This window comes from Chiloscyllium plagiosum, unplaced genomic scaffold (genome assembly GCF_037043375.1).
Source record: "Chiloscyllium plagiosum isolate Xiang-an unplaced genomic scaffold, Cpla_swu_hap1 HiC_scaffold_12, whole genome shotgun sequence".
NCBI lineage: Eukaryota > Metazoa > Chordata > Chondrichthyes > Orectolobiformes > Hemiscylliidae > Chiloscyllium > Chiloscyllium plagiosum.
In genome coordinates, this window is record NW_028270150.1 from 25,164,519 (window position 1) to 25,190,111 (window position 25,593).

The following is a 25,593-nucleotide window of genomic DNA, read 5'->3' on the forward strand; positions in this document are numbered from 1 at the left end:
ACCACTCATTCAACTTGTATAGCCATACTGAAGGGATCTCTGTACCCGCCTCACAGATCACCCTCCTACACAGCTTTGTTGTCTACAAACCACTTTTAGTTCCCTCATATATGTATTATATGTGAATAGCTGGGGTGTGAGTTCTGATCTCTGTCATACCCCACTCGTCACTGCTTACCTCGGAAATACTCTACTTCATGTCTGCAAACAGTTCTCTATCCATGTCAGTCTACTATCCACAATCCCATGGGCTTCAATTTTACATGCTAATCTCTCTTGAGGGATCTAGTTGAAAGCCTCCTAAAGTCCAAGCAAACCACATCAATTGACTCCCCCAATCAACTGTACAAGTTACATATTAAAGGATTCCAGAAGACTTGTCAAGCATGCTTTCTTTCTCATAAATCCACGCTGACTCCATTTGATCCAGTCACCTTTTCCAAGATCTCTGCTGTTAAATGTTAAAATATATATAAATGGACTAACATTTTCCCCACTACCAACATTAGGTTAACCTGTCTATTTTTTCTTCTTCAATTTTCTCTCGACTCCCATTTTTAAATAGTATGGTTACATTACCCACGCTCCAATCCATAGAAACTGTTTCAGATTCTCTAGAATTTTGAAAGATGGTCACCAATGTATCCCTTTCTAGGACCACTTCCTTAATTACTCTGGAACATAGATTATCAAGGCCTGGTGATTTTTTGGCCTTTAATACCAATTTTCCCAACATCATTTCTCTCTCTCATTAGATCCTGTGTTTCCTGAACATTTGGAGTCATTATTTGTGTCCTCCTTTGTGAAAAAAAGAACCAAAATATGCTTGTAAATTGATCTGCCTACACTTTGTTCCCCATTATAAACTCCCAAGTCTGACTGTAAAGGACCTGACACTTGTCTTAACCAACCATTTTTTCTTCAGACACCTATAGAAGCTTTTACAATCTGATTGTATATTCTCTGCAAGCCTACTCTCTCACTCTGGTTTTTCTGTTGAATCAATCATACTGTTCTCCCTTGCTGAAAGCTAAACTGCGAGCAATCTTTAGGCCTGCTGCTTTCTTTGGCCAATTTGAGGGTGGCACGGTGGCACAGTGATTAGCACTGCTGCCTCACAGCGCCAGAGACCTGGGTTCACTTCCCGCCTCAGGCGACTGACTGTGTGGAGTTTGCACGTTCTCCCAGTGTCTGCGTGGGTTTCCTCCGGGTGCTCCGGTTTCCTCCCACAGTCCAAAGATGTGCAGGTCAGGTGAACTGGCCATGTTAAATTGCCCGTAGTGTTAGGTGAAGGGGTAAATGTAGGAGAATGGGTCTGGGTGGGTTACGCTTCGGCGGGTCGGTGTGGACTTGTTGGGCCGAAGGGCCTGTTTCCACACTAAGTAATCTAATCTAATCCTTAGATCTGATGCCATCCTAATTGCCCTTGTTTGCCTTGCTTGGGCCACCTTTCCAATTTTATTTTTGTGCCATAAGAACAAGGAACAAGGGTAGGCTACTCGGTCCTCAAAGCCAGCTCAGTCATTCAATAAGGTCATGGGCAATCGGATTATCTTTCCTCCCTTTGACAAAGAATAATTTACTTCTGCCTTAAAAATGCTGAAAGCTTCTGCATCCACTGACTCGAGACAGGAGATTCCAAACACACACAACCTTCAAAGAAAAAATGTTGACTCATCACAAATACTTCACATTTTACATGACAAATTATAATGCAAACTGTTTTTGACAGGTCAAATATGCATTCAAATATATATTACTTAACATTCATTATTACTGAATAAATTTTGCTTTATGCTCAATCTTCTTTCTTCTATCTTTTTCTGAATTTCAATATAGCATTGCAGAATTTAGTACAAATCAAATTTTGCAATGACTTAAACATAAGCTACTGTATTATGCTAAATCAGAGAGGTAAAGTATGACTTGTATCACTAACCTCTTCAGAACTAACTTCCTCTGCTTCTTCATGAAAAAACTGAGCTAGTTCCTCCACAGCAGCACGTGTTCTGTATTTGTGTTGCTCACGACGCTGCGCCCTCATTTTCCTTTTGGTGTGTTCAGACAGGTCAAAGGAGTCATTCTAAAATGAAAATACCAGAATGAAATCTTTTCAATCATAAATCAAACTACTTTTTAAAGGCTACTCGAATACCAGATCAAAGAGAATGGATCACACATGAGGTATAATAAAACTATTTTTAAAAATTGAACACCGTATTAGGAATATAGGAACAATAGCTGTCTATTTGGCCCTTTGAGCCTGCTCCAACATTCAATAAAATCATGGCCAACATGGTTGCCGTTTCAGCTCCACTTTTGTCAGCATCTCTCAACCCTAAAACCACTACCAAAAAAAAAACCAAACTCTGCCTTGAGTAAGAACAAAAGAATAAGATTAAGATTATTGGGCCAGTGACAAATCAGCACATCAACAGAAAAGTCAGATAAAGATTAGAAAGCAGAACAGAAACAATTAGAGGTAATACAGACAACTGAAGAACTGGAAAAATGGGCAAGACATACCTGAACTATTTTCTACATTGTTGGGTAGTTACTAGCATTGTAACTATAATGAAACAACTTGATTAGGGAAGCAACTAGTTTTGGAGCGCAAGTCTTCAGAAATATTGCCAAGATGTTGCCACGGTGCATAATCTTTGCAGTACCCATTTCTTTATATCATGGGAGTAAAGACTAGGCACATTAGGAAGCCAAGATAGATTGTCCGTTTTTGATTGTAAAGTTTGATTAGATTAGATTACTTACAGTGTGGAAACAGGCCCTTCGGCCCAACAAGTCCACACCGACCCTCCAAAGAGCAACCCACCCAGACCCATTCCCCTACATTTACCCCCTTACCTAACACTACGGGCAATTTAGCATGGCCAATTCACCTAACCTGCACATTTTTGGACTGTGGGAGAAAACCGGAGCACCCAGAGGAAACCCATGCAGACACGGGGAGAATGTGCAAATTCCACACAGTCTCCTGAGGCGAGAATTGAACCCAGGTCTCTTGCGCTGTGAGGCAACAGTGCTAACCACTGTGCCACCGAGCCATGTGCAGGGCTCCACCATGATTAACAATGGGGATATTTGTGGAGTCTCCTTCTGAGTTCTTTAATTGTTCACCATCATATGTGACTTAATGGAACAGGAAAACAGAGCATACTTCTAATCTGTTGATTGTTAACATCACTTAATTATGTGCGACAGCATATTACTTTTTGGTATGCCAGTAGTGTTGTCTTTCAGCTTCATTTTTCGATATGGCCACTGCTACTCTTGTGCACTCTTCTGCACCATGGTTGATTTCCTGGCTTGATAGCAGCAGCAGATTGGAGGGTATGTTAGGTCTTGAACTTCTAGATTGTGTCTGAATACAATTTTGCTATTGCTGATGACCCGCAGCACCTCAAGGATGCCCAGCTGCCAGATTTATTTGAAACCTATTCCACTCAGCACTGTTGTAATGCCATATAACACAATGAAGGGTATCCTCAAATGTGAAGACAGGACTCCAGCTCCACAAGGTTTGTGTTGTGGTCACTCCTACTAGTACTGTCACAAACATCTGAAACAGATAGGTGGGTTTGGACAAAGTCATGCACATTTCTTTCTCTTGTTCACTCCCTCACCATCTGTCATAAGCCTGGTCTAGAAGTTGTGTCCATCTTGATGATAGACAATGATGTCTGCAATGCAAAGTGTGTTATGTGCCCTCAGCACCCTCAATGTATCCTCCAAGGTGATTAACGGATAGGTGAACTGAATCAACTGCTGGGGTTGTTGGGGGTGGTGAATATTAATTAGGAGAAGGTTACCTTTACAACATTTTACCTGATACTGTAAGTCGTAATGAGGTCTGAAGTTAATGCTGAGGACTTCCAAGACAACAAACAACTTCCTGACTGTCACTACGATACTGCAGCATTTTGGTAGGTCTGACCTCAGCGGGACATGACAAACTGAAGGATATTAATTGTGGTGTGTTGAAAATGCTTATTCTCAACCATACCTTACAATTTCTGCCTGTTGCCCAACTAGTCAGTGGGATAGTTGTTTGAATTTTGGCACAGGTTCACAGAAGCAATTTGCAGGCTGCATATGCTATGATCGTTTCCAGTGCCTTGATCAATGCCAGCAGACTTGGTATAAGTTACATATAAATGAGTAGTTTGCTATGCCATTTCGACGAACATTTCAGGGCCAAACATATTGCTGTGGCTCTGGAGTCACACATAGATCAGACCAGCTGAGGATAGTGGAGTTTCCTCCCCTAAATGACATTAAGGAACTTCATGTGCTTTAGTGACAATAGCCAAATGATTTCATGGTCACTATTAGGCTAGATTTTAATTCCAGGCTTTTTTATTAACTGAACTCAAATTTCATCATCATCTGTGTTGAGATTCAAACTCCAGTCATCTGACCATTGCCTCAATCCGAGTGTAACTGGAACAGTAAATAACCCTACATCACTATCTTTCCCCTGAACCCAGCTGATAGGACTCAAATTCATCACACAAAGTCTGCACATAATACTAAGATATGAGCAACAATAAGTTCTGAAGGTGGAAGTTATAAAATTATAAAAACAAACTAGTGCAGATGCTAGAAATCTGAACTAAAGAACAGAAGATGCTAGAGAATCTCAGCAAGTGTGGCAACATTTGTGGGAGAGAGAGAAACAGAATTAACATGGAGTCTGATATGACTCAACTCTTTTTTTTTCTCTCCACAGATACTTCTCGGCCTCCTCAGTTTCTACAACATTTTTCTTATTATACACAGTGTGTGTGTGTGTGTGTGTGTGTGTGTGTGTGTGTGTGTGTGTGTGTGTGGGTGTGGGGGGGGGGGGGGGGGGGGGGGGGGGGGGAGAAGGGAAGAGGGAGAAAGATGGGTAGATGGGTGAAACTGACAGATGGTGGTCACTACAAGCAAGCAGGTGGTGAGCCACTTCAACTGCAACAAAGACATCAGAGTATTTTCTGAAAAACACGTTGACAGAGATTTTAACACAAAGATACATTTTGTTAAGCTTTTCATCTTGGATTCATGAGGACATTTGCAAGAACACAAATTTGAAGGAGAACTGTATTTCATACAGTATAAAGAGTGCACTGATTGCTTGGCAATGGAGCTTTCATTAGTAAAGGCATTGCCATGAATAATGCACCACTTATATGATGACTGACAGCTAAATACCAACCTTGGCTTAAATTTAAAGCAGGCAGGTTGACTGTTTAGTTAAGGAGAAAGTGAGGACTGCAGATGCTGGAGACCAGAGTTGAAAAGTGTGGTGCTTGAAAAGCGCAGCAGGCCAGGCAGCATCCGAGGAGCAGGAGGATCGACATTTCGGGCATAAGCCTTCTTCAGGAATGAGGCTGGTGTGCCAAGCGGGCTGAGATAAAAGGGGGGGGGGGGGGCGGAGAATTTGGGGGAGGGGCGCCGGGAATACGATAGGTGGAAGGAGGTGAGGGGGAGGGTGAGGATGATAGGCCAGAGAGGGGGTGGGGGCAAAGAGGTCGGGAAGAACATTGCAGGTCAAGAGGACGGTGCTGAATCCGGGGGTTGGGACTGAGATAAGGCGGGGGGAGAGGAAATGAGGAAGCTGGAGAAATCTACATTCATCCCGTGTGGTTGGAGGGTTCCTAGGCGGAAAATGAGTTAAGGCACTGCTCGGAGGAATGAATTGAAAATGGCGATATTGTTAAGTTGAAACAGGTACAACATGTATATATGTTATTTCTGCCTGCAAAGAACAGGGCTGTATGTATTAACATATGTAGCTTCAACAATGTGCAAGGATATCATAATGCAAGCCAGACCAACAATCCTAAATTAGTTGTCAACATAATTCTTAGTACATTTGGAGGTATTTAGCAAACCCTGCCCAATCTCAGAATCACATCTAATGTTGGAGAACATGTTCTGAGTTTTGTAAGCATAGGCTGATTGGGTATACAACTATGTATCCTCTTGCAACCAGCTGAAGTAAAATGTTTTGGGATGTAGGGCCAACATAGCTAGCATCAGACTTGCACTGAAATTTATATACTACATTACTCATTGCATGATAAACAGAATATTGTACTGTCTTGACAGTAATATACTGTTAGTGGCAAAAACATCATTCATATTGCTACTGCATAATAGCAGAACAAAATCATTAGCATCATCGGTTTCTCAGTTTTTTTGAGATACCTCATTTTTCCAAGATAATCAGAGGTACACTGGGCCATAGGCCTGTATGAGAGTCTGTGCATTGTGAAACAAGAAATGATCAGATCGAGGTGGACATTATTTCACCAGATTAGATTTGATTCCCTACAGTATGGAAACAGGCCCTTCAGCCCAGCAAGTCCACAATGACCCTCCAAAGAGTAATCCACCCAGACCCATTTCCCTACCTGTATTTACCCCTGACTAATACATCTAACACTATGGGCAATTTAGCATGGCCAATTCACCTGATCTGCACATCTTTGGATTATGGGAAGAAACCGGAGCACCCGGAGGAAACCCACGCAGACACAGGTAGAATGTGCAAACTCCACACAGACAGTCGCCCAAGGCGGGAATCGAACCCGGGTCCCTGGTGCTATGAGACAGCAGTGCTAACCACCATGCCACCGTGCTCCAAAGATGGTTTTGAACTTTATGACTATGTGCTGTATTTCAACATCTTAAAATGCTCTAACCACTTTCTAGGGCAACGTCATGACCAAAGTTAACCAGCCTGCACACTTGCCAACCAACCAATCAATATAGATTAGATTAGATTACATTACAGTGTGGAAACAGGCCCTTCGGCCCAACAAGTCCACACCGACCAGCCGAAGCTCAACCCACCCAGACCCCTACATTTACCCCTTACCTAACACTATGGGCAATTTAGCATGGCCAATTCACCTGACCTGCACATCTTTGGACTGTGGGAGGAAACCGGAGCACCCGGAGGAAACCCACGCAGACACGGGGAGAATGTGCAAACTCCACACAGTCAGTCGCCTGAGGCGGGAATTGAACCCAGGTCTGACGCTGTGAGGCAGCAGTGCTAACCACTGTGCCACCGTGCCGCCCATATACTCTTCTTCTGTATAAAATATCATTCTCTGTACATTAATAATCTTGCATATGTCATCACGACTAACAGCCTCAACAAAACTGCTGTTCATTCAGCAATATTGAAGTTCAATCCTAATAAATGACAAAAATTTTAAACATGAAATCCCTTTACAGAATCTTTAGGAAGCAAAAGTAGTTGAGTTACTGGCGTCAGAAGTCACATGACACTAGGTTATAGTACAACTGGTTTAATGAAATCACAAGCTTTAGGAGCACAGCCCCTTCGTCAGGTGAAATGAGAGAAATCACACACAATTTCTCAGCAGAGAGATCAAAAGATCATACAACTGATTTAAGTGGAGCGTCAAATAATGTCTCTGCAGGTGACAAAAAGTGTTCGATGGTGAGAGTAAAGTGACGGACAATGTGATGGACACCTACAGATTTTGAAGGATGCCCTCATAAGAATGGGATACGATACTCAACTCATCAATCGCTAGTTCCGACATGCCACAGTGGAAAAACCCCAACAACCTCCTCAGAAGACAGGCACAGGGTACAACGTCAGCGCTTCCCCGGAGTAGAGAGACTACACGATGATCTTTGCAGCCTTCAACAGGTCATCGACAACAACATGCATCTCGCCAAGACCATCTCTATGCCTCTACTTCTCGCCTTCAAACAACTGCCAAATCTTAAAAAGACCATTGTTCACAGCAAACTACCTAGCCTTCAGGACTACATCGACCACAACACCATAAAACCCTGCAATAGCAACCGCTGCAAGACATGTCAGATTGCCAACATATATATGGCAGATGCTCAAGCAACTCAGCCAATGTTGTCTATCACATAGACTGCAGACAAAGTCGCCCTGAGGCATGGTATATTGGCAAGACTATGCACAAGCTATGATAATGGACGAATGGACACATCCTCCTGCAGGATATGGGAGCTCAGTGAGACTTTCATCACCCCTGATGACGAAACCTGTGGGAAGTGCACCCAGCTGCAGGGAGACCATATGAGGAGCTGAGCTAGAGCATGAGCGACATCCGAGATGCTGAGTGCTTCATAAATCACAGTTTTAGTGAGATGGTCAGACCAAAAGGCAAAGGGAGTAGGCAGTGGGCACAGGAATCCCCGTGGCCATTCCCCTCAAAAACAAGTGTACCATTTTGGATATTCTTGGATGCGGGGGCAGCGGATGACCATTCAGAGCAAAGCAGCAGTAGACAGGTCAGTGGCACTATGCCCGGCTCTGGGGCATAGCGAGAAAAGGCAAAGGTAAACAGGACCTTAGTGATAAGAGACTTGATAGTTAGGGGCACACACAGGAGATTCTGGGGCCACGAACAGGAATCCAGGATGGTGTGTTTCCTCCCGGGTGCCAGGTTCCAGAATGTTCTCAAGGGGGAGGGTGTGCAGCCAGAAATCATTGTGCACATTGGCTTAAATGACATAGATAGAAATAGGGATGAGGTCCTGTGGAGTGATTATAGACAGATAGGAAAATAATTAAAATCCAGGACCTTGTTGGTGATAATCTCTGGATTACTTCCAGCGCCACATGCTCGTGAGGGTAAGAGGAGGAGGATATGGCAGATGAATGCGGGGTTAAAGAATTGGTGCAGAGAGCAGAGATTTAAATTTTTAGATCATTGGTCTTTTCTGGGGCAGAGGTGAGCTGTTCAAGAGGGATGGGTTGCATCTAAACTGGGGGTGGGGGGAACCAATATCATGGCGGTCAGGTTTGCAAGTTCCACAAGGGAGGGTTTAAACTAGATTGGCAAGGAGGTGGGATCCTCAATATCAGGGAGGTAAGTGAGGGGTTGGAAGGAGGTACTGTAATCAGAAATAGTAAAGTGAAGAGAAAGTTCCGGCTGGAGCATAACAGGGAGCAAGGAATGCCTGCTGGTTTAAACTGCATCTGTTTCAATACAAGAGGGCTGACACGTAAGGCCAATGAACTCTAGGCATGATTAGGTACGTGGGGCTGAGATGTTATAGCTATTACAGAAACCTGGCTAAGGGAGGGACATGACTGGCAGCTTAATGTGCCAGGGTACAGGTACTTTAGGCGGGACAGAAGTGGTGGAAAGAGAGGAGGGGGAGTTGCATTTTTGATTAAGGCCAGTATCACAGCAGTAATCAGAGATGAAATAACTGAAGAAACATCCAGTGAGGCTTTGAGTGGAGTGAAGTAGTAAGGAGGGGATAGTGATATTATTGGTGTTGTACTATGAGCCACCAAATAGTCAACAGGAATGAGAGGAACAGTGACACTGGGGAGACTTGTAGAAGCAATACGGCTCTCAAAGTAGGGGATTTTAATTTTCCTAACATAGACCAGGACTGCCATAGCGTTAAGAGCTTAGATGGGGTGGAATTTGTTAAGTACATTCAGTAAAGGTTTCTCAAGCAGTATATAGAGGGTCCTACTCAAGAAGGGGCAAAATGTGATTTACTTTAGATTAGATTAGATTACTTACAGTGTGGAAACAGGCCCTTCGGCCCAACAAGTCCACACTGCCCCGCCGAAGCGCAATCCACCCATACCCCTACACGTACTCCTTACCTAACACTACGGGCAATTTAGCATGGCCAATTCACCTGACCTGCACATCTTTGGACTGTGGGAGGAAACCGGAGCACCCGGAGGAAACCCACGCAGACACGGGGAGAATGTGCAAACTCCACACAGTCAGTCGCCTGAGACGGGAATTGAACCCGGGTCTCTGGCGCTGTGAGGCAGCAGTGCTAACCACTGTGCCATCGTGCCGCCCACTTGGGAAATAGGGCAGGACAAGTGACAGAGGTGACAATGGGGGAGCACTTTGGGACCAGTGAACATAGTTATGGAGGGGGACAAAACTGGTCCATAGGCTCAAGTTCTAAATTGGGCCAAGGCTAATTTTGATGGAATTAGACAGGAACTTGCAGGGTTGACTGGAGTCATTTGTTTGCTGAAAATGTGGGAGGCCTTTAAAAGTGAGATAGCTAGAATTCAAGGTCTATATGTTCCTGTGTGGGTGAAGGGCAAGGTTGGCAGGAATAGGGAACCCTGGATGACAGGAGATATTGAGGCTTTAACAGAAGGAAGGAAGCATGGCTCAGGTAGAGGTAGCTGGGATCATGCGAATCCCTGGACAAATATAGAGGATACAGGAGTTTACTGGAGGAAGAAGTCAGGAGTGCAAAAACAGGGCATGAGATAGCATTGGCTGAGAAGATTAGGGTGAATCCAAAGGAGAGAGAGAATAGGACTCTTCAAGGATCAAAGTGGACATGTACATATAAAACCACAGGAGATGGATGAGGTCCTCAATGAATATTTCTCCTGTGTTTACCGTGGAGAAAGACAAAGACTTGGAAACTTGAAATTAGTAGTCATATCACAGTATAAGTGGTGACGGATGTATGGGAATGTATGAAGGTGGATAAATTTCAACCTTTGGATGCTCCGGTTTCCTCCCACAATCGAAAGATATGCAGATTAGGTGAACTGGCCATGCTAAATTGCCCACTGTGTTCAGGAATGCGTAGGTTAGGTGCATTAGTTAGAGGTAAATGTAGAGTAATGGGGAATAGATTTGGGTGCGATACTCTTTGGAGGATCGATGTGGACTTGTTGGGCCGAAGGGTCTGCTCCCATACTGTAGGGATCCTATTAACATCTCCTGGTCCCAACCAGATATATCCAAGAACACTGCAAGAGGCTGGAGAAGAAATTGCAGGGGCCCTGGCTGATATTTTTGCATTTGCCACAGGTGAGGTCCCAGAAAACTGGAGGGTAGTGAATGTTCTGTCTTTAATCAAAAAGGGCTGCAAAAGAAAAACTTGAGAACTGTAGATCAATAAGTCTAACGTCTGTGGTAGGTAAGTTATTTGGGAAGATGCTAAGATATACATGCATTTGGAAAGACAAGGTTTGATTAGGAGCAGTCAGCACAGCTTTGTGCATGGGAGATCATGCTTCACAAATTTGTTAAAGTTCTTTGATGAAGTGACCAGGAAGGTTGACGAGGGCAGGACGGTAGACATAGTCTATATGGATTTCAGTAAGGCCTTTGATAAGTTTCTACGTGGTTGGCTGCTCTGGAAGGTTAGATTTGACTTGATGGTAGGAAGCAGAGGGTAATAGTGGAAAGATGCTTGTCAGGCTGGAAGCCTATGACTAGAGTGCCTCAGAGGTCAGTGCTGGGCCCATTGCTGTTTGTTATCTGCAGAGGAGCCTCGATTATCCAGCATTTGATTATCTGGCAAGATCACAAGGTCCCGATGCTCAGCTAAACTATGTTATCAGACATTTGATTATCCGGAATTCAATTAACCAAACGAAATACTCCCCGCCCATGTCCTTTGGATAATCAATGTTCCTCTGTATATCAATGACTTGGATGAGAATGTACAAGGTATGATTAGTAAAGTTGTAGATGCCACTAAAATAGGCAATAATGTGGACAGTGAGGAAGATTATCAGAAAGTGCAGCAGGACCTTGATCAACTGGGAAGTAGGCTGGGAAATGGCAAATGGAGTTTAATATAGATAAATGTGAGATTTTGCATTTTGGAAAGTCAAATCAAGGTATGAGTTTCATGATGAATGGTAGGGCTTTAAGGAGTGTAGTGGAACAGAGGGACCTTGGACTTCAGGTGCACGGTTGTCTGAAAGTGGAGTCACAGATTGATAGGGCAGTGAAGACTGCTTTTGGCACACTTGCCTTCATCAATCAGGGCACCAAGTATAGAAGTTGTGAAGTTATGTTGCAGCTGGTGAGACCGTACTTGGAGTACTGTGTTCAGTTTTGGTCATCTTGTCATTGGAAGGATGTTATTAAACTGCAAAAGAAATTTACAAGGATATTGTCAGGTCTCAACAGATTGAGTTATTGGGAGCTGGAGGAGCTAAGACTTTTTTCTTTACAACGTAGAAGAACGAGGGGGGGAATCTTATAGAACTGCATAAGATCAGGCGAGGCATGGATAGGGTGAACACACAGTCTTTTTTTCCAGTGTGAGGAAAAAAGGACTAGAGGGCATTAGGTTAAGGTTAGTCGGGAAAGAATAAAAGGGAACCTGCCGGCAACTTTTTTTTTTTAAACACAGAGGATGCTACACACATGGAATGAGCTACCAGCAGAAGTGGTTAAGGTGAGTACATTAACGTTTAAAAGGTATTTGGATAAATTCATGAATAGGAAAGCTTCAGAAGGATATGGGCCAAATGCAGGGAAATGGGGTTAGCGTAGATGGACATTTTGATCAACATGGACCAGTTTGGTCTGAAGGGCCTGTCTCCATGCTGTAGCACTGTATGACACCCACGCAACAATCCTTAGACAAGAATGTTTCATTCCAGTCAGAGAACATTCAGCGGTCAAGGCCATTCAGCCTCCGATCTGTGGGTAAGCATCCTCCAAGGCAAACTTTGAGATACACAGCAACGCAGAATAACCAAGCAGAAACTGATAGTCAAGTTCCTACCGAAAATGACAGCCTGAACTGTGATCTTGGGTTCATGTCGCGCTATATGTGACCCCATCATACTGTTCTGTGAAATCTTCCTACTGTCCTCTTTTGACACCATCATCTTAATAAATTGTAATGATCTCTCTACCTTAATTAATTTTTGCAGTTTTGGACACAATTGGCTTGATGGTAGCAAGTACAGTTGGATCCTCAGCATTTGACTCTTATACCTATCATGTTATTCCTGTCATTTAGCTTGTCTCTAGAACCACATTGTTTTGTAATTATCTCTCTACCTCATTTAATTGGATTATAAATAATCCCTTCGCTTGTTACTCAACTGTTGACACTTTACTTACACCGTCTGACACTCGGAGAGATTTATTATTCAACACTCCACACATACCAGTTATATAATCTTTTGATCTCTCTACCCTTAAACTGTGTCTTCATGCTTTTCTCTCTCACTTCATCTGATGAAAGGGCTGCACTCCAAAAGCTTGTGATTTCAAATAAACCTGTTGGATTATAACCTGGTGTCATGTGACTTGTGACTTTGTCTACCCCAGTCCAAAACTGGCACCCCACATCAGAATTACATGAGGTGGTGGGATAGATGGGGCAGCCTTTAGCTGAGATAAAAAGTAGGTTTAAAGGCCCATATTCAGAGAACAGAATGAGAGAGGGAGATGGAATTCCAGAGCTTAGCGGTTTGGCAGGTGAACACACTGACTAATGCCGCAACTGTACAAACATAAAATTTGCACGAGTAGGCCATTCAGCCCTCAACACTGCTCCACCATTCTAATGTGTGGCTGATGTGTTTGTATTTTGAATTCCACATTCCCACCTATTCCCAATAACTTTGAATTTTGTTGCCTATCAAGAATCTATCCAAAATAAAAAACAAATTTCTGATGCAACTTGGGAGGTCTGCAGCATCTGTGGAGAGAAAGCAGAGTTAACACTTTCAATCCAATTACCCTTCAAGAATTTATCCACTTTTGCCTTAAAAATATTCAATGACACCAAATCCACCACCTTCTGAGATAGTGTTCCAAAAGTTACGTGTCAAAAAATTTTCATCTCTTTCCTAAAAGAGCGACCATTAATTTTAAAACAGTGACCTTTGCTTTAGAAACAACCACAAGAGGAAACATAGGAGAAAGTGAGGACTACAGATCTTGAGATCAAAGTCGAGTGTTGGGTGCTGGAAAAGCACAGCAGGTCAGGCAGCATCCGAGCAGCAGGAAAACCGATGTTTTGGGCAAGAGCCCTTGAAACTTTGATTCGCCTGCTGCTCAGATGCTGCCTGACCTGCTGCGCTTTTCCAGTACCACACACTCAACACAAGAGGAAATGTCCTAATCATGTTTACCTCATCAAGACCACTTATACGCTTCAATCACCTACACTTTACTCTTCTAAATTCCAGAGAAAATAAGCCCAGTCTGTCCAACCTTTCCTCGTGAAACAAACTGCTCAATCCGATTAGCTAGTAAATCTCATGTGAACTGCCTCCCTTAAATAAGGAGCTCAAAATCACACCGTATTCGAGATGTTATCTCAGCAATGCCTTTACAACTGCAGCATAAAAGCTTTACTTTTATGTTCAGTTCCTTTCAGTATACGGGAGATCACTCCACTCGCCTCCTTAATTAATTACTGTACCAACATGCCAACATTTTGTGGCTCAAGCACAAGAACACCTAGATCCTTATGCCCCTCAGAATACTGTAGTCCTTCTCAGTTTAAGTAAACTCTGATTTTCCATTATTAGAATCATACAGTGCAGAAGAGGTCCTTCAGCCCAAGTCTGCACAGACATGTAAGAAACTAATCACATTTAACAGCACTTTGCCCATAGCCTTGAATTTACGACTTGCCAAGTGCTCATCCAGGTTTTAAACCTCTACCGTCCTGCCAGGCAGCAAATTCCAGACCTGGCTATAAAGGCTTTTGCTTTCACTCTACCTAAACCTCACCTTGAGCCTATATCCCCTTGAGACTGAATTGAATTGAATTTATTGTCACGTGTACAGAGGCACAGTGAAAAGCTTTGTTTTCGAGCAATACAGGCAAATCACATAGTTCAATAGCACAGATAAGTAAATAGTAGGTAAACAGCGACAAAACAAAAACACAGGTATAGGCAAATGCTAAGAGTTTGAGAGTCCAATCAGTATTCTAACAACAGTAGGGTGGAAACCGTTTCGAAACTGGCTGGTGCACGTGTTCAGGCTTCCGTACCTTTTTGTGCTGACCCTCTGTACTTCTGTACTGACCCTTCAACTAAAGGGAACAGCTGTTCCTTATCCACTGTCCAAAATCCTCAATCAGATCACCCCTTAATCTTCTCCGCTTCAATGAAAACAACCCAAGCCTATTCAAACCTTTCCTCATAACTTAAAATTTCCAACCAAGGCATCATCCTGGTGAATCCCTGCACCCGCTTTGGTGCAAACACATTATTCCTGTAATGTGGCAATCAGAATTGCACACAGTACTCTAGCTGTGGTCTCACGAAAGTTATACATAACTCCAACATGACCTCCCTGTTTTTGTAATCTATGCCTTGATTGATAAAGGCAAGTGCTCTATTTGCCTTTTTTTAAACTAACATGCCTGTCTGCCTTCAGAGATCTATAGACAAGCATGCCAAGGTCCCTTTGTTCCAAAGAACTTCCCAGTGTCATGTCATTCATTGAATGCTTTTGTCAAATTACCCCTTCCAAACTGTATCGCTTCACATTTTTTCAGGGCTAAATTCCATCTGCCACATACCTGCCCATTTGACAATCCCATTTAGATCTTCTTGTATCCTAAGACACTCAACCTCATTGTTAACCACCTGACCAATCTTTGTGTCATTCTCAAACTTAATAATCCATACTCCCCACCAACAGCCGCCAATGTCATTTAAATAGACAGTAAACGATCGAGGACCCAGCAAGATCCCTTTGGTATTCCAGTCACTAAAGCAGCCTTCGATCATCACCTTCTGAATCCTACAACTAAATCAATTTTGAATCCACTTTATCAAATTACCCATATCCCATGTGTATTTGGCTTCTTGACAAGCCTTGTCAAAGACTTTGCTGAAATTCACATGAACTACATCAACTGCACTAACCTCAAATTCACTTCCACAATGGGAGGAGGTGGATGTAATGTATTGGTTCAACACTCTATCAATGTCCTCAGCTGCACCTACAGACCACTCCTTTGGTCCCTCCTCTTTCCCTGGTTATCCTCCTCCCATTGATATATTTAAAGAATTTTCCCAACTTTTACCAGCCAGAGCTTCTTTGTATCTGCTCTTTGCTTTTCTAATTGCTTTCTTAAGTTCCAGCCTGCACGAAAGTCTCTGCTAATTTGTTCCTCTTGTATGTGCTAAAAGCCTCGATTTTCCTTATCCTATCCCAAATATCTCTGGTTTTTCCATGGTTCTCTGAGCTTGTTACTATTGCCTATCATCCTAGAGGGACCATGCTAGTCTTGTACCCTCCCTATTTCCTTTTTGAACACACTGCACTGCTCTTTTATAGATTTCCCCACTCGTAGCTGTTCCCAGTCTACCTTGGCTAGATCCTGCGTTACTTTAGTAAAGTCCACGCTCACCACAAACCAAATCTATTTTTTGGAAACTTGTCTATTTATTTGTCCATAAGCAGCTTACATTGTACCATTTTATTCATGACAACGTGAACAACTTTCCATTTCCCCACTCTATCTGCCATCTTTTGTCCATTAACTCAGCCTATTGATATCCATCTGCAACCTCCCAGAGTCTTTTACGTTAGCTTACTTTCATACCCATTTTTGTGTCATCTGCAAATTTAGATACCATGTTTTCGTTCCCCTCATCTAGTCACTGATGTATATTGTAAAAACTTGAAACCTGCAGCACACAGCCCTGTTGAACCCACTCATCACATTCTTCCACTCAGAAACAGACGCATTTACGTACGCTGCTTTTCACTGGCCAGCCAATCTTGGAGCCACGCGAGCATATTACTCCCAATGTCATGAGCTCCTACTTTTCACAATAACCTTTAATGTGACACCTTTTGAATGCTGTTTGGAAATCCTCCAATGTAAACAGACTCCCCTTTATCCACAGTGAATATTGCTTCTTCAAACAACGCCAAAAAATTGGTTAAAAGTATTTCCCTTTCACAAAACCAGGCTGACTCCTAATTAAAATGAGTTTGTGAAAGCGCATAGAAATAAACTCCTTAATCGTTGATTCATCCTGACGACAGAAATCAAGCTTACTGGCCAATAGTTTCTTGATTTCTGCTTCCATCCTGCATGAACAGCAGGGTTATACAGAGGAACATCTATTATCCGAAGGCCATGGACGGGGACTTTCATTTGGTAATCGAATGCTGGATAACAGTTTAGCCATGCATCGGGACCTTGCAATTTTATTGAGATAATCTGAAGTTCAGATAGTCGAAGGCCAAACAATCGAAGTTCCTCTGTATTTGCTATTTTCCCAATCTGTCGCAACATTCCCAGTACTTTGTGAACTTAAAAAATTAGCACTGCCATATCTACTCCATGTTCTGAAGTCACAGCAGACTCAAATGTTAACTATTTGCTTGAATTGTGTGCAGTTCTTGAATTGTGTGCAGTTCTTGAATTGTGTGCAGTTCTTGAATTGTGTGCAGATCTTTGTACAATGAAATGCTTTTCCCACGAGTTTATTACTTTCTTAAATCTCTCGTTAACCAGATGGCGAGTCCTCTTCTTGGAATATTTCTTTATAGTAGGAATATACTTATTCTGTGTATTCTGAAATAGCTATTTACATGGCTAGCACTACTTTTCCGTTGATCTCTTTACCCAAAATGCTGCACCAAAAAGCTCTTGAAAGCTTTTTACAAACTACTCACTCACGCTATGACTGCCAATCAGGTTTCACTACTTCTTACATAGATTAAAATCATCCATATCCCTCAGCTACAAACATCCAATATTTCTTTTTGTATATAGAGGTACCTCGATTATCCGATTATCCGAAGGAGATCTTGCAGTACCGATAGAAACATTACATCAAAGAGGCTTTTCCAACACTGATCGTGCCTTTTGTTTACTATGGTTAAAAACGAAATTGGCTTAATGAAATGCTGCCGAGAACAGTCCTGCACTTCGATGGGAACCTCGGCACCGTCTCCAAATGACTGACTGCCCGCCTGTTATCTTACCATACTTGCCCTGGAATTCTACATTAGGGTGTACCCTGAACTCTCCTTCCCCAGATAATCTAACATTGTCCTGTACAGGGCAACAGTGGAACTTGACAAAAAGTTGCAGTAAGGTATGTGTGTCTGTCTGTGTGCACGTGCTGCCCAAAGGCAGCAGTCATACTGTTGGTGTCCAGTCTGGCTGCCACAGGGGTAGGGGGTGGTGGCCAGAGTGAGCACAGGGGAGGAGGTGGGGGCGCAGGGCAGGGGCTCACGTGCGGTGTGTTGCTGCCTCGTCTCCTGAATGGGGAGCTGTGTCAGTCCCATTGTACTGATTAGGGGGCAGGGGTGGGTGGGGGGTGCGTGGGGGCAGGAAGGCTTTAGCAATGCTGGAGATCCCTTACACACAAGTGTGTGTCTGCTCAGAAACAAACCCTGAAACAGAGAGGGAGCAAGGCAGGCAAAGCGAGGAAAAAGCAAACTTCAGTAAACTCCGAGTCCCAGAGGAGAGGCATTGTATCAATTAACCGAATAATCAACAATCCGAACGAAACAGTGCCCGCCCATCTCGTTTGGATAATCGAGGTTCCTCTGTATTTTGTCCTACAACAAGTAATCCTATAGATTACATCAACTAAGAAAAGCCAAGTGATTCGTACAAGCTAAGAGTAGGAGAGAACGGGTGAGCTACTGAAAGCAATCTACATAAAATGAGAATTGACCTAGAAGTAAATGAGAATGGGTGACTGTGCGATGTTATAATAGGACTAGGTATGGGATGGGTAAAGAAAACATGGAAGGATGGAATCGGGCTTTCAAGTTAGTGATCTTGATGTTGAGCCCAAGAAGCCGCAGGATCCTCAAGCAGAAAATGAGATGCTGTTTTTCAAACCTTCGCTGAGGCTCACTCGACCACTGCAGAAAGTCTGTAACAGAAATGTTGGCATCGGATACGGTGGTGTGAAGTGGCAGGCAATTGGAAGATCAGGGTCATTTTTGCAGACAGAACATTATCACTTTGCAAAGCAGTCACCCAGTCAGTGCTTAATTTCCCCAATGTAAATAAGACCATACTGTGAACAGCGAATAGTGTAGACTAGATTGAATTAAGTACAGGTAAATCACTGCTTCAACTAGAAGGTATGCCTGAAACTTCCTGAGGAGGGAGAGGTAAACAGCCATGTGTTATATCTTCTACAACTGCATAGGATGCTGCTGTGGGGGTGTGAGATGGTATTGATTAGATTACTTACAGTGTGGAAACAGGCCCTTTGGCCCAACAAGTCCACATCGACCCTCCGAAGAGCAACCCACCCAGACCCATTCCCTTACATCTCCTTCACCTAACACTACAGGCAATTTAGCATGGCCAATTCACCTAACCTGCACATTTTTGGACTGTGGAGGAAACCGGAGCACCCGGAGGAAACACCCGGGGGAGAACGTACAAATTCCACACAGACAGTTGCCTGAGGCAGGAATTGAACCCGGGTCTCTGGCGCTGAGAGGCAGCAGTGCTAACCACTGTGCCACCCACGGGTATTGAGGTGGTATTAGGGGGAATATACTAGAGTGACCCAGAAGGAACAGATCCTGAGGATTGCTGCTGGGGAGGGGGTAGTGGTGGTGTGTGAAGAAGATAGGAGGAGAGAGACATGTGTCTGGTTGTGGCATCCTCTTGGAGATGCCAGAGATGTCAGTTTATAATCCTATATATGCAGAGGCTGGTGGGGTGGTAAGTGAGGATAGGGGGAGCCCTATCATTGTTATCGGAGGGGAATGGATGAGGGTAGAAGTGTGGGAGCTGGGTTCAGCTTGCCTCGGGTGACTGTGTGGATTTTGCACATTCTCCCCGTGTCTGCGTGGGTTTCCTCTAGGTACTCTGGTTTCCTCCCATAATCCAAAAATGTGCAGGTCAGTTGAACTGGTCATGCTAAATTGCCTAGCTTTCTATCTTTCTTGAGTGCCATACAACTGAATGCATGTATGAAAGAAAAGTCAAGGATGCTAACCATGTCAAAATTACAAGCCATACCGACAGTTTTAGGTCTGGAGCAGATGAGAGATAGGGAAAAACGAAACCATGAAAGAACTTGAAAATGATTAAATGCTGTTTAACTCTGTCAGCACATAGGTGGTGATGTGAGCACTCCATTGGATCAAGTGATGGGTCCCGGGAGCAAATAAATAAAACTCAGCATAAATAAGCAGCACTCCAGTGAAATCACTCACCCTTTGTGCAGAGTGCACTGGTCGTCTTTTCTTCTCCCTTGTATATAAGGCAATTTCCTCTTCACTTTTCGCAATCCTAAAATCTTCCTGCATCCTGAGTAAAAAGGAACAAAAAAAAAACCATGATCTGCATCAGTAAAAATAAAGGAAAATTCCATAACAACTTCATCATAATGCAAAGGTAGGATGAGAGCGAGAACGTCAAAGCAAGAGTGACACTGCAAAACAAAATATTGCATTTATGCACCACCATAGACAATTTTATAATACCCCAAAATCAGTTAAAACCAATGAGGAACTTGAGACTGCATTCCAGGAAATGAGGCACACAAAAAAAAATCAATATTCCAATCTTTTGGTACCTCCTACAAGAGGAAAGACAAAGATTGTGGCTAGTGCATCTACAATTTCCACTCTCATTTACTTCAGAATCTTGCATTGTCAACTTCGTACCAAACGTTCAGCAAAATACGTGCTCCATCACATTTGAACCCATCTAGTCCTCCACTGTTATTAAGACTTAAGCAGCATCTCTGTCTTTGGTGAAAACAGATGCAAAGTATTCATTTAACACCTCTACCATGTCTTTTGCCTCCAGGTGTATACCACCTCTCTGGACTCTAACTAACCGTACTTCTTTTAACACACTTTTACTATTTATTCGGCCATAACAACCTTGGGAGACCTCTATACTGGCTACCTGTCTTGCCTCAATTTCAAAATAGTTTTAATTTGCTTTTGGACCTTGCCACTAAACCTTCTATATTCCTCTTGGTTCTCAATTTTATTTTCTACTGGCCACTTGTCATAAGCACACTTCTTCATTATCTTAATTTCTATCTTCTTTATCATAAAGGAAGCTCCAGATTTTTGTTCTACTTTTCCCATTTGAAGGAATATATCGATGTCCCTGAATGATTTCCTCTTTAAAGGCAGTCCATTATTCAGTTTACATGACCATGAGTATCCAACATAAAATCTATCATACGAAGATGGACTCAAATCCATTTCTCAATACACTCTAACAGTTTTAAACGACAACTCAAGTTAGTTCAGTCCACAGCTGATGACTACCCATAGCTCAAAAATTATTCTTATAATAAACACAGCAAACACGCAACAGAAAATAATACACTATAAAAATCAAAAGAACTGTGGATGCTGTAAATCAGAAACAAAAATACAAATTGCTGGAAAAGCTCAGGAGTATCTGTGGAGAGAAATCAGAATTAACGTTTCGGATCGAGTGACCCTTACTCAGAACTGAGGAATTGCTTTTCCAGCAAATCCTACTTATGTTTCTGATAATACATTGCATCCTGGTTTATGTAAGCAAAGAAAGTGGAACAGGTCATACTGACACCACAAGAAAACCCTTATGGCACTTTTTCTTCCTGCCAAGGCACAGAACAACTTACTATTACACTTGACTAGAAAATGAGGAAAATAATATTTAATAACAGTTTCAGATATTTGCTTTAAACCATACCTGTTCACACAATGTTGTATTTCAGGTACTACTACTCTTCGTTTCCAGGCCATGATGTCACCCTCTGTGGCTATTTGGCTACGGGGAGCATTGTGATGCATCTGACGAACACCTTCAATCTGTCCACTACGGCGCAGTCCTACATTTGGTGGTGACAAAATATCGGAGCTGGGGATCCTTAAAACTTCAAGCAGAACAAAATATTAAAGTTAAGAAAAAAAATCTTCAGCCTCTTAAATGATCCAACTTTGATTGTTTACTGTGTCACATGTACGGTTAATCTTGCAATATCTGCCTTTTTGCTATTCAGTTGGCTGAAAATATATCAGAACATAAAGTAGAATCCAGAAACAGCCACTTCAAAGTTGAATAATGCAATCCAACTACTATTTTTAGTAATTACTTGTTTCATTGTGTAGCCCATAGCACCTTTTCCATGAAAATTAGGATTGGGGAAAAAAACACCAGAAAAGATTGAGAAATAGCTGCAGATAGAGGTGGACTTTCAAGGAAGAGAGCAATTGCCCTAATTAATTTGCTAATGAAAAGCATATTCTTCAAACACTGGAAACAATAAGCAACCAGATCTAACATAACAAAATTTTATAAAAACACAGGTGGTCAGGTAAATCTATTTAGAGAAGAACAGCTAACATTTTGTGTCAAAAATATTTGATCAGAACTCATGCACTTAGCTTGTTTTAATAACTGCATGACCACTAGGGATAGACTGTGTGTGGTTGCTCGAGAAAATTAACACTTGAAAGCGCTGAAGCAGCTCGGCATGTCTGGCAGCATTTGTGGACATAGAAATAGTGTTAATATTTTGAGTCTGATGTGACGTTTTCATTTTCAGACTTCTGCACCAATTTATAGCTATTTTACGGTTATTTCTTTCACCCGAAAGAGCAACCTGTGTTTCACACATAACCTCCATACCATCTGCTCCCCTTGTGCCTCCTCCACTTCTTTCAATAGTATAAAAAACGTTATTTTCCAATCCCTTTCAGTTCTGAAGAAATCTTACTGAACTTAAACATTTAACTGTTTTTCTCTCCACACTAGCAGGCAGATCTGCTGAGCTTCTCCAGCATTCTCTGTGTATTTCAGAAGCCCAGGCAAAGTTTCTGGGGACATTGATTCAAATTCCACAGCGACAGCTGGTAGAATTTAAACTTGGTTAATAAATCAGAATCTCGCTTCAGTAATCATGACCATGACAATTGTTATTGATGATCATAAAAGCCTTTCAGAAAAGGAAAGAAAATTTGCCATCCTTATTTAGTCTGGGTTACATATCATTTCAGATCAAAAACAATGTGGTTGACTCTCAACTTCCCTCTGAAATGGCTTACAATACCACTCAGTTCGTTGACAAGTATGGATAGATAACAAACCATGTCCCTATCAGAGACACCTAAATCATATGAAAAAAAATATCAAAATGCTGTGTATACTAGATATCTTAAACGGAATAAGTGACGGAAAAACTCAGCCATTCTGGCAGCATCTGTGAAAAGAGAAACAGGGTTCATCTTCTCAGTCCAATGTCTCGTCTCTGGAACCTGAAGTGGGTTCAGCTTGTTAAGCCTCTTCTGACAGAAAAGTCAGTGGATTCAAAAGGTTAACCATTTCTCTCTCTACAGATTCTGCCAGACCTGCCGAGTTTCCCCAACCCTATTTTAATCCCATGAAAAACTGATTACACTTGATGTTCTGGCTCCCTGCATTTGGCAGAGGTTACAGTAAACAAAGAGAGAGTGTTTTTGAAAAAAAATGATCCAAGGCCAAAATAGAAAATTATCTATAACTAGGTCTGTAAAAACAGTATTTTATTCAAACAGAAACCTATGCAAATTGTTGCACACTGAGGAAAATGATGCGTCAACATTCATTTAACATTACCAATTGGTGCAGGCAACATGTTGATTGTTTTGCAATATTATATGAAGTCAAGTTATGCTGACTGAGGCAAAACAAGAAACTCAACTAATGCTCAGTTCAGTCATTCCTGCAAAGTCAAGCAAATTATCTCAGTGCCTATCAATGGCTCACTAGGTATGCAGAAGCATCTGGCCATTCAGTCCATCAAGCATTCATCGTTCTACACAATCATGACCAAATGACCGCTTCAATGGCTTTATAACAATCTTAGAGCCATAGTCATGTACAGCACAGAAACGGACCCTTTGGTTCAACTGGTCAATGCTGAACAGATATCTTAAATCTAGACCCAATTGCCATATCCCCCTCAAGCCTTTCTATTCATATACCCATGCAGATGTCTTTTAAATGATGTAATTATATCCTCCTCCACCACTTCCTATGACAGCTCATTCAATATATGCTCCCCCCTCTATGTGAAAAATTATCCCTCAGGTCCCTTTTAAATCTCTCCGCTCTCACCTTAAACCTACGTCCTCCAGTTTTGGACTCCCCCCAGCTCCAGGGAAAAGATACTAGGTAAAAACAAGGACTGCAGATGCTGGAAAACAGTGTCTAGATTAGAGTGGTGCTGGAAAAGCACAACAGGTCAGGCAGCATCTGAGGAGCAGGAAAATCAACATTTCAGGCAAAAGCCCTTCCTGATGAAGGGAAAAGATAGTCTATTTATCCTATCTATGCCCCTCATGGTTTTACAAACCTCTATAAGATCACCCCTCTGCTTCCAATACTCCAGGGAAAACAGCCCCAGCCTACTCAGCCTTTTCCTACAGCTCAACCCACCAACCCTAGCAACATCCTTGCAAATCTTTTCTGAATCCTTTCAGGTTTCATAACATCTTTGCTATAGCAGGTTCTACACTATCTCCTTATTTCTTTACATTATTGGAAGTTGGAAATGTGTCAAACTTGACTTTAAATATACTCAAATAATTAAGTTTCCTGTGAACTAAAGAAAGCCAGAGATTCACAACTCATGTCTCCTCTTCAGTCCAAAGTAGGTTCCCCCTCATTTTGTATTTCTCATCCCTGACTGTAGGATTCCATGACCAGAGATCTATCTTACAGGATATTTAAAGACACAGGTACGTTTCAATTAGATTGAGAGAATCAGAAGTCAAGAGTTTAGATACACTGTTGAAGCTGTATAAGGCTCTGGTCTGACCGCATTTGGAATACTGAGCAATTATGGGCTCTGTATCTTAGGAAGAATGTGTCGGCATTAGAGGGATCCAGAGGAGGTTGACAAGAATGATCTCACGGATGAAGAACTTGTCTTGAGAGGTGGTTGAAGACTCTGGGCCTGTACTTGTTGGGAATGGAGGAGGATGAGGGGATATCCGAATGAAATTTATGGAATACTAAGCAGCCTGGACAGCTTTTACATGGAGAAAATGTTTTCGCCATTAAGAGAGACTAGAAACTGAGGGGAGCCTCAGAATAAAGGGATGACCCTTTAGAACGGAGATGAGGAGGAATTTGTTCAGCCAAAAGGTGGTGAAACTGCAGAACTCATTGCCACAGAAGGCAGTGGAGGCAAATGATTGAGTGTATTTAAGACAGAGATAGAACAGAGATAGATAGGTTCATGATTAGTAAGGGGATCAATGAACATGGGGAGAAGACAGGAGAATGGAGGTTGAGAAACAAATCTGCCATAATTGAATAGCAGAGTAAACTCGATAGGCCAAATGGCTTAATTCTGCTTCTGTCTCTCAATCTTCAAGCTCAAAAAAAAAAAATCTACAGGCCCAGTTTGCCCAATTTTTCCACAAAGGGCAGTTCCACTATTGTGGAAACAAGTGTGGTGAACCTTAGTTGCTTTAATTCTTGGAAATAATATCCCGAGGTAAGATCACCAAAACTGCTCACAACACTCTAGATGCAGTGAAACCCAGATTCTACACAACTGAAGAAAATCCTCATGTGATAAAAGCTAATATACAATTAGCCTTCCTAATTGTTTGCTGTACCTGCATGTTCATGTCTAGTGATTTATTCATAAAGACACCCAGACCTTTTTGTACATCTGCACTTTCTAATCTCTTCAAATTTAAAAAATACTCCACAGAGCTGCTCTTCCTACAAAAGTGAACAATCTCACACTATTCCACATTAATTTCCATCTGCCACGCTCTTGTCCATTCACCAAGTCTGTCCAAATCTTCTTTATGCTGATTACATTTCCTT

General features: G+C 42.3%; 1 protein-coding gene across 1 annotated transcript in view; it reads right to left on the minus strand.

The window, feature by feature from the left end:
• LOC122555330 (bromodomain and WD repeat-containing protein 1) overlaps positions 1 to 25,593 on the minus strand; it is a 216,212-nt gene that overhangs the window by 102,810 nt on the left and 87,809 nt on the right. Inside the window, exons 19-21 of the mRNA XM_043701209.2 lie at positions 21,460 to 21,643; positions 19,971 to 20,064; positions 1,940 to 2,083 (exon numbers count right to left, since the gene is read on the minus strand). Coding sequence (XP_043557144.2) covers positions 1,940 to 2,083; positions 19,971 to 20,064; positions 21,460 to 21,643 — 422 coding nt within the window. The remainder of the gene's footprint in view (positions 1 to 1,939; positions 2,084 to 19,970; positions 20,065 to 21,459; positions 21,644 to 25,593) is intronic.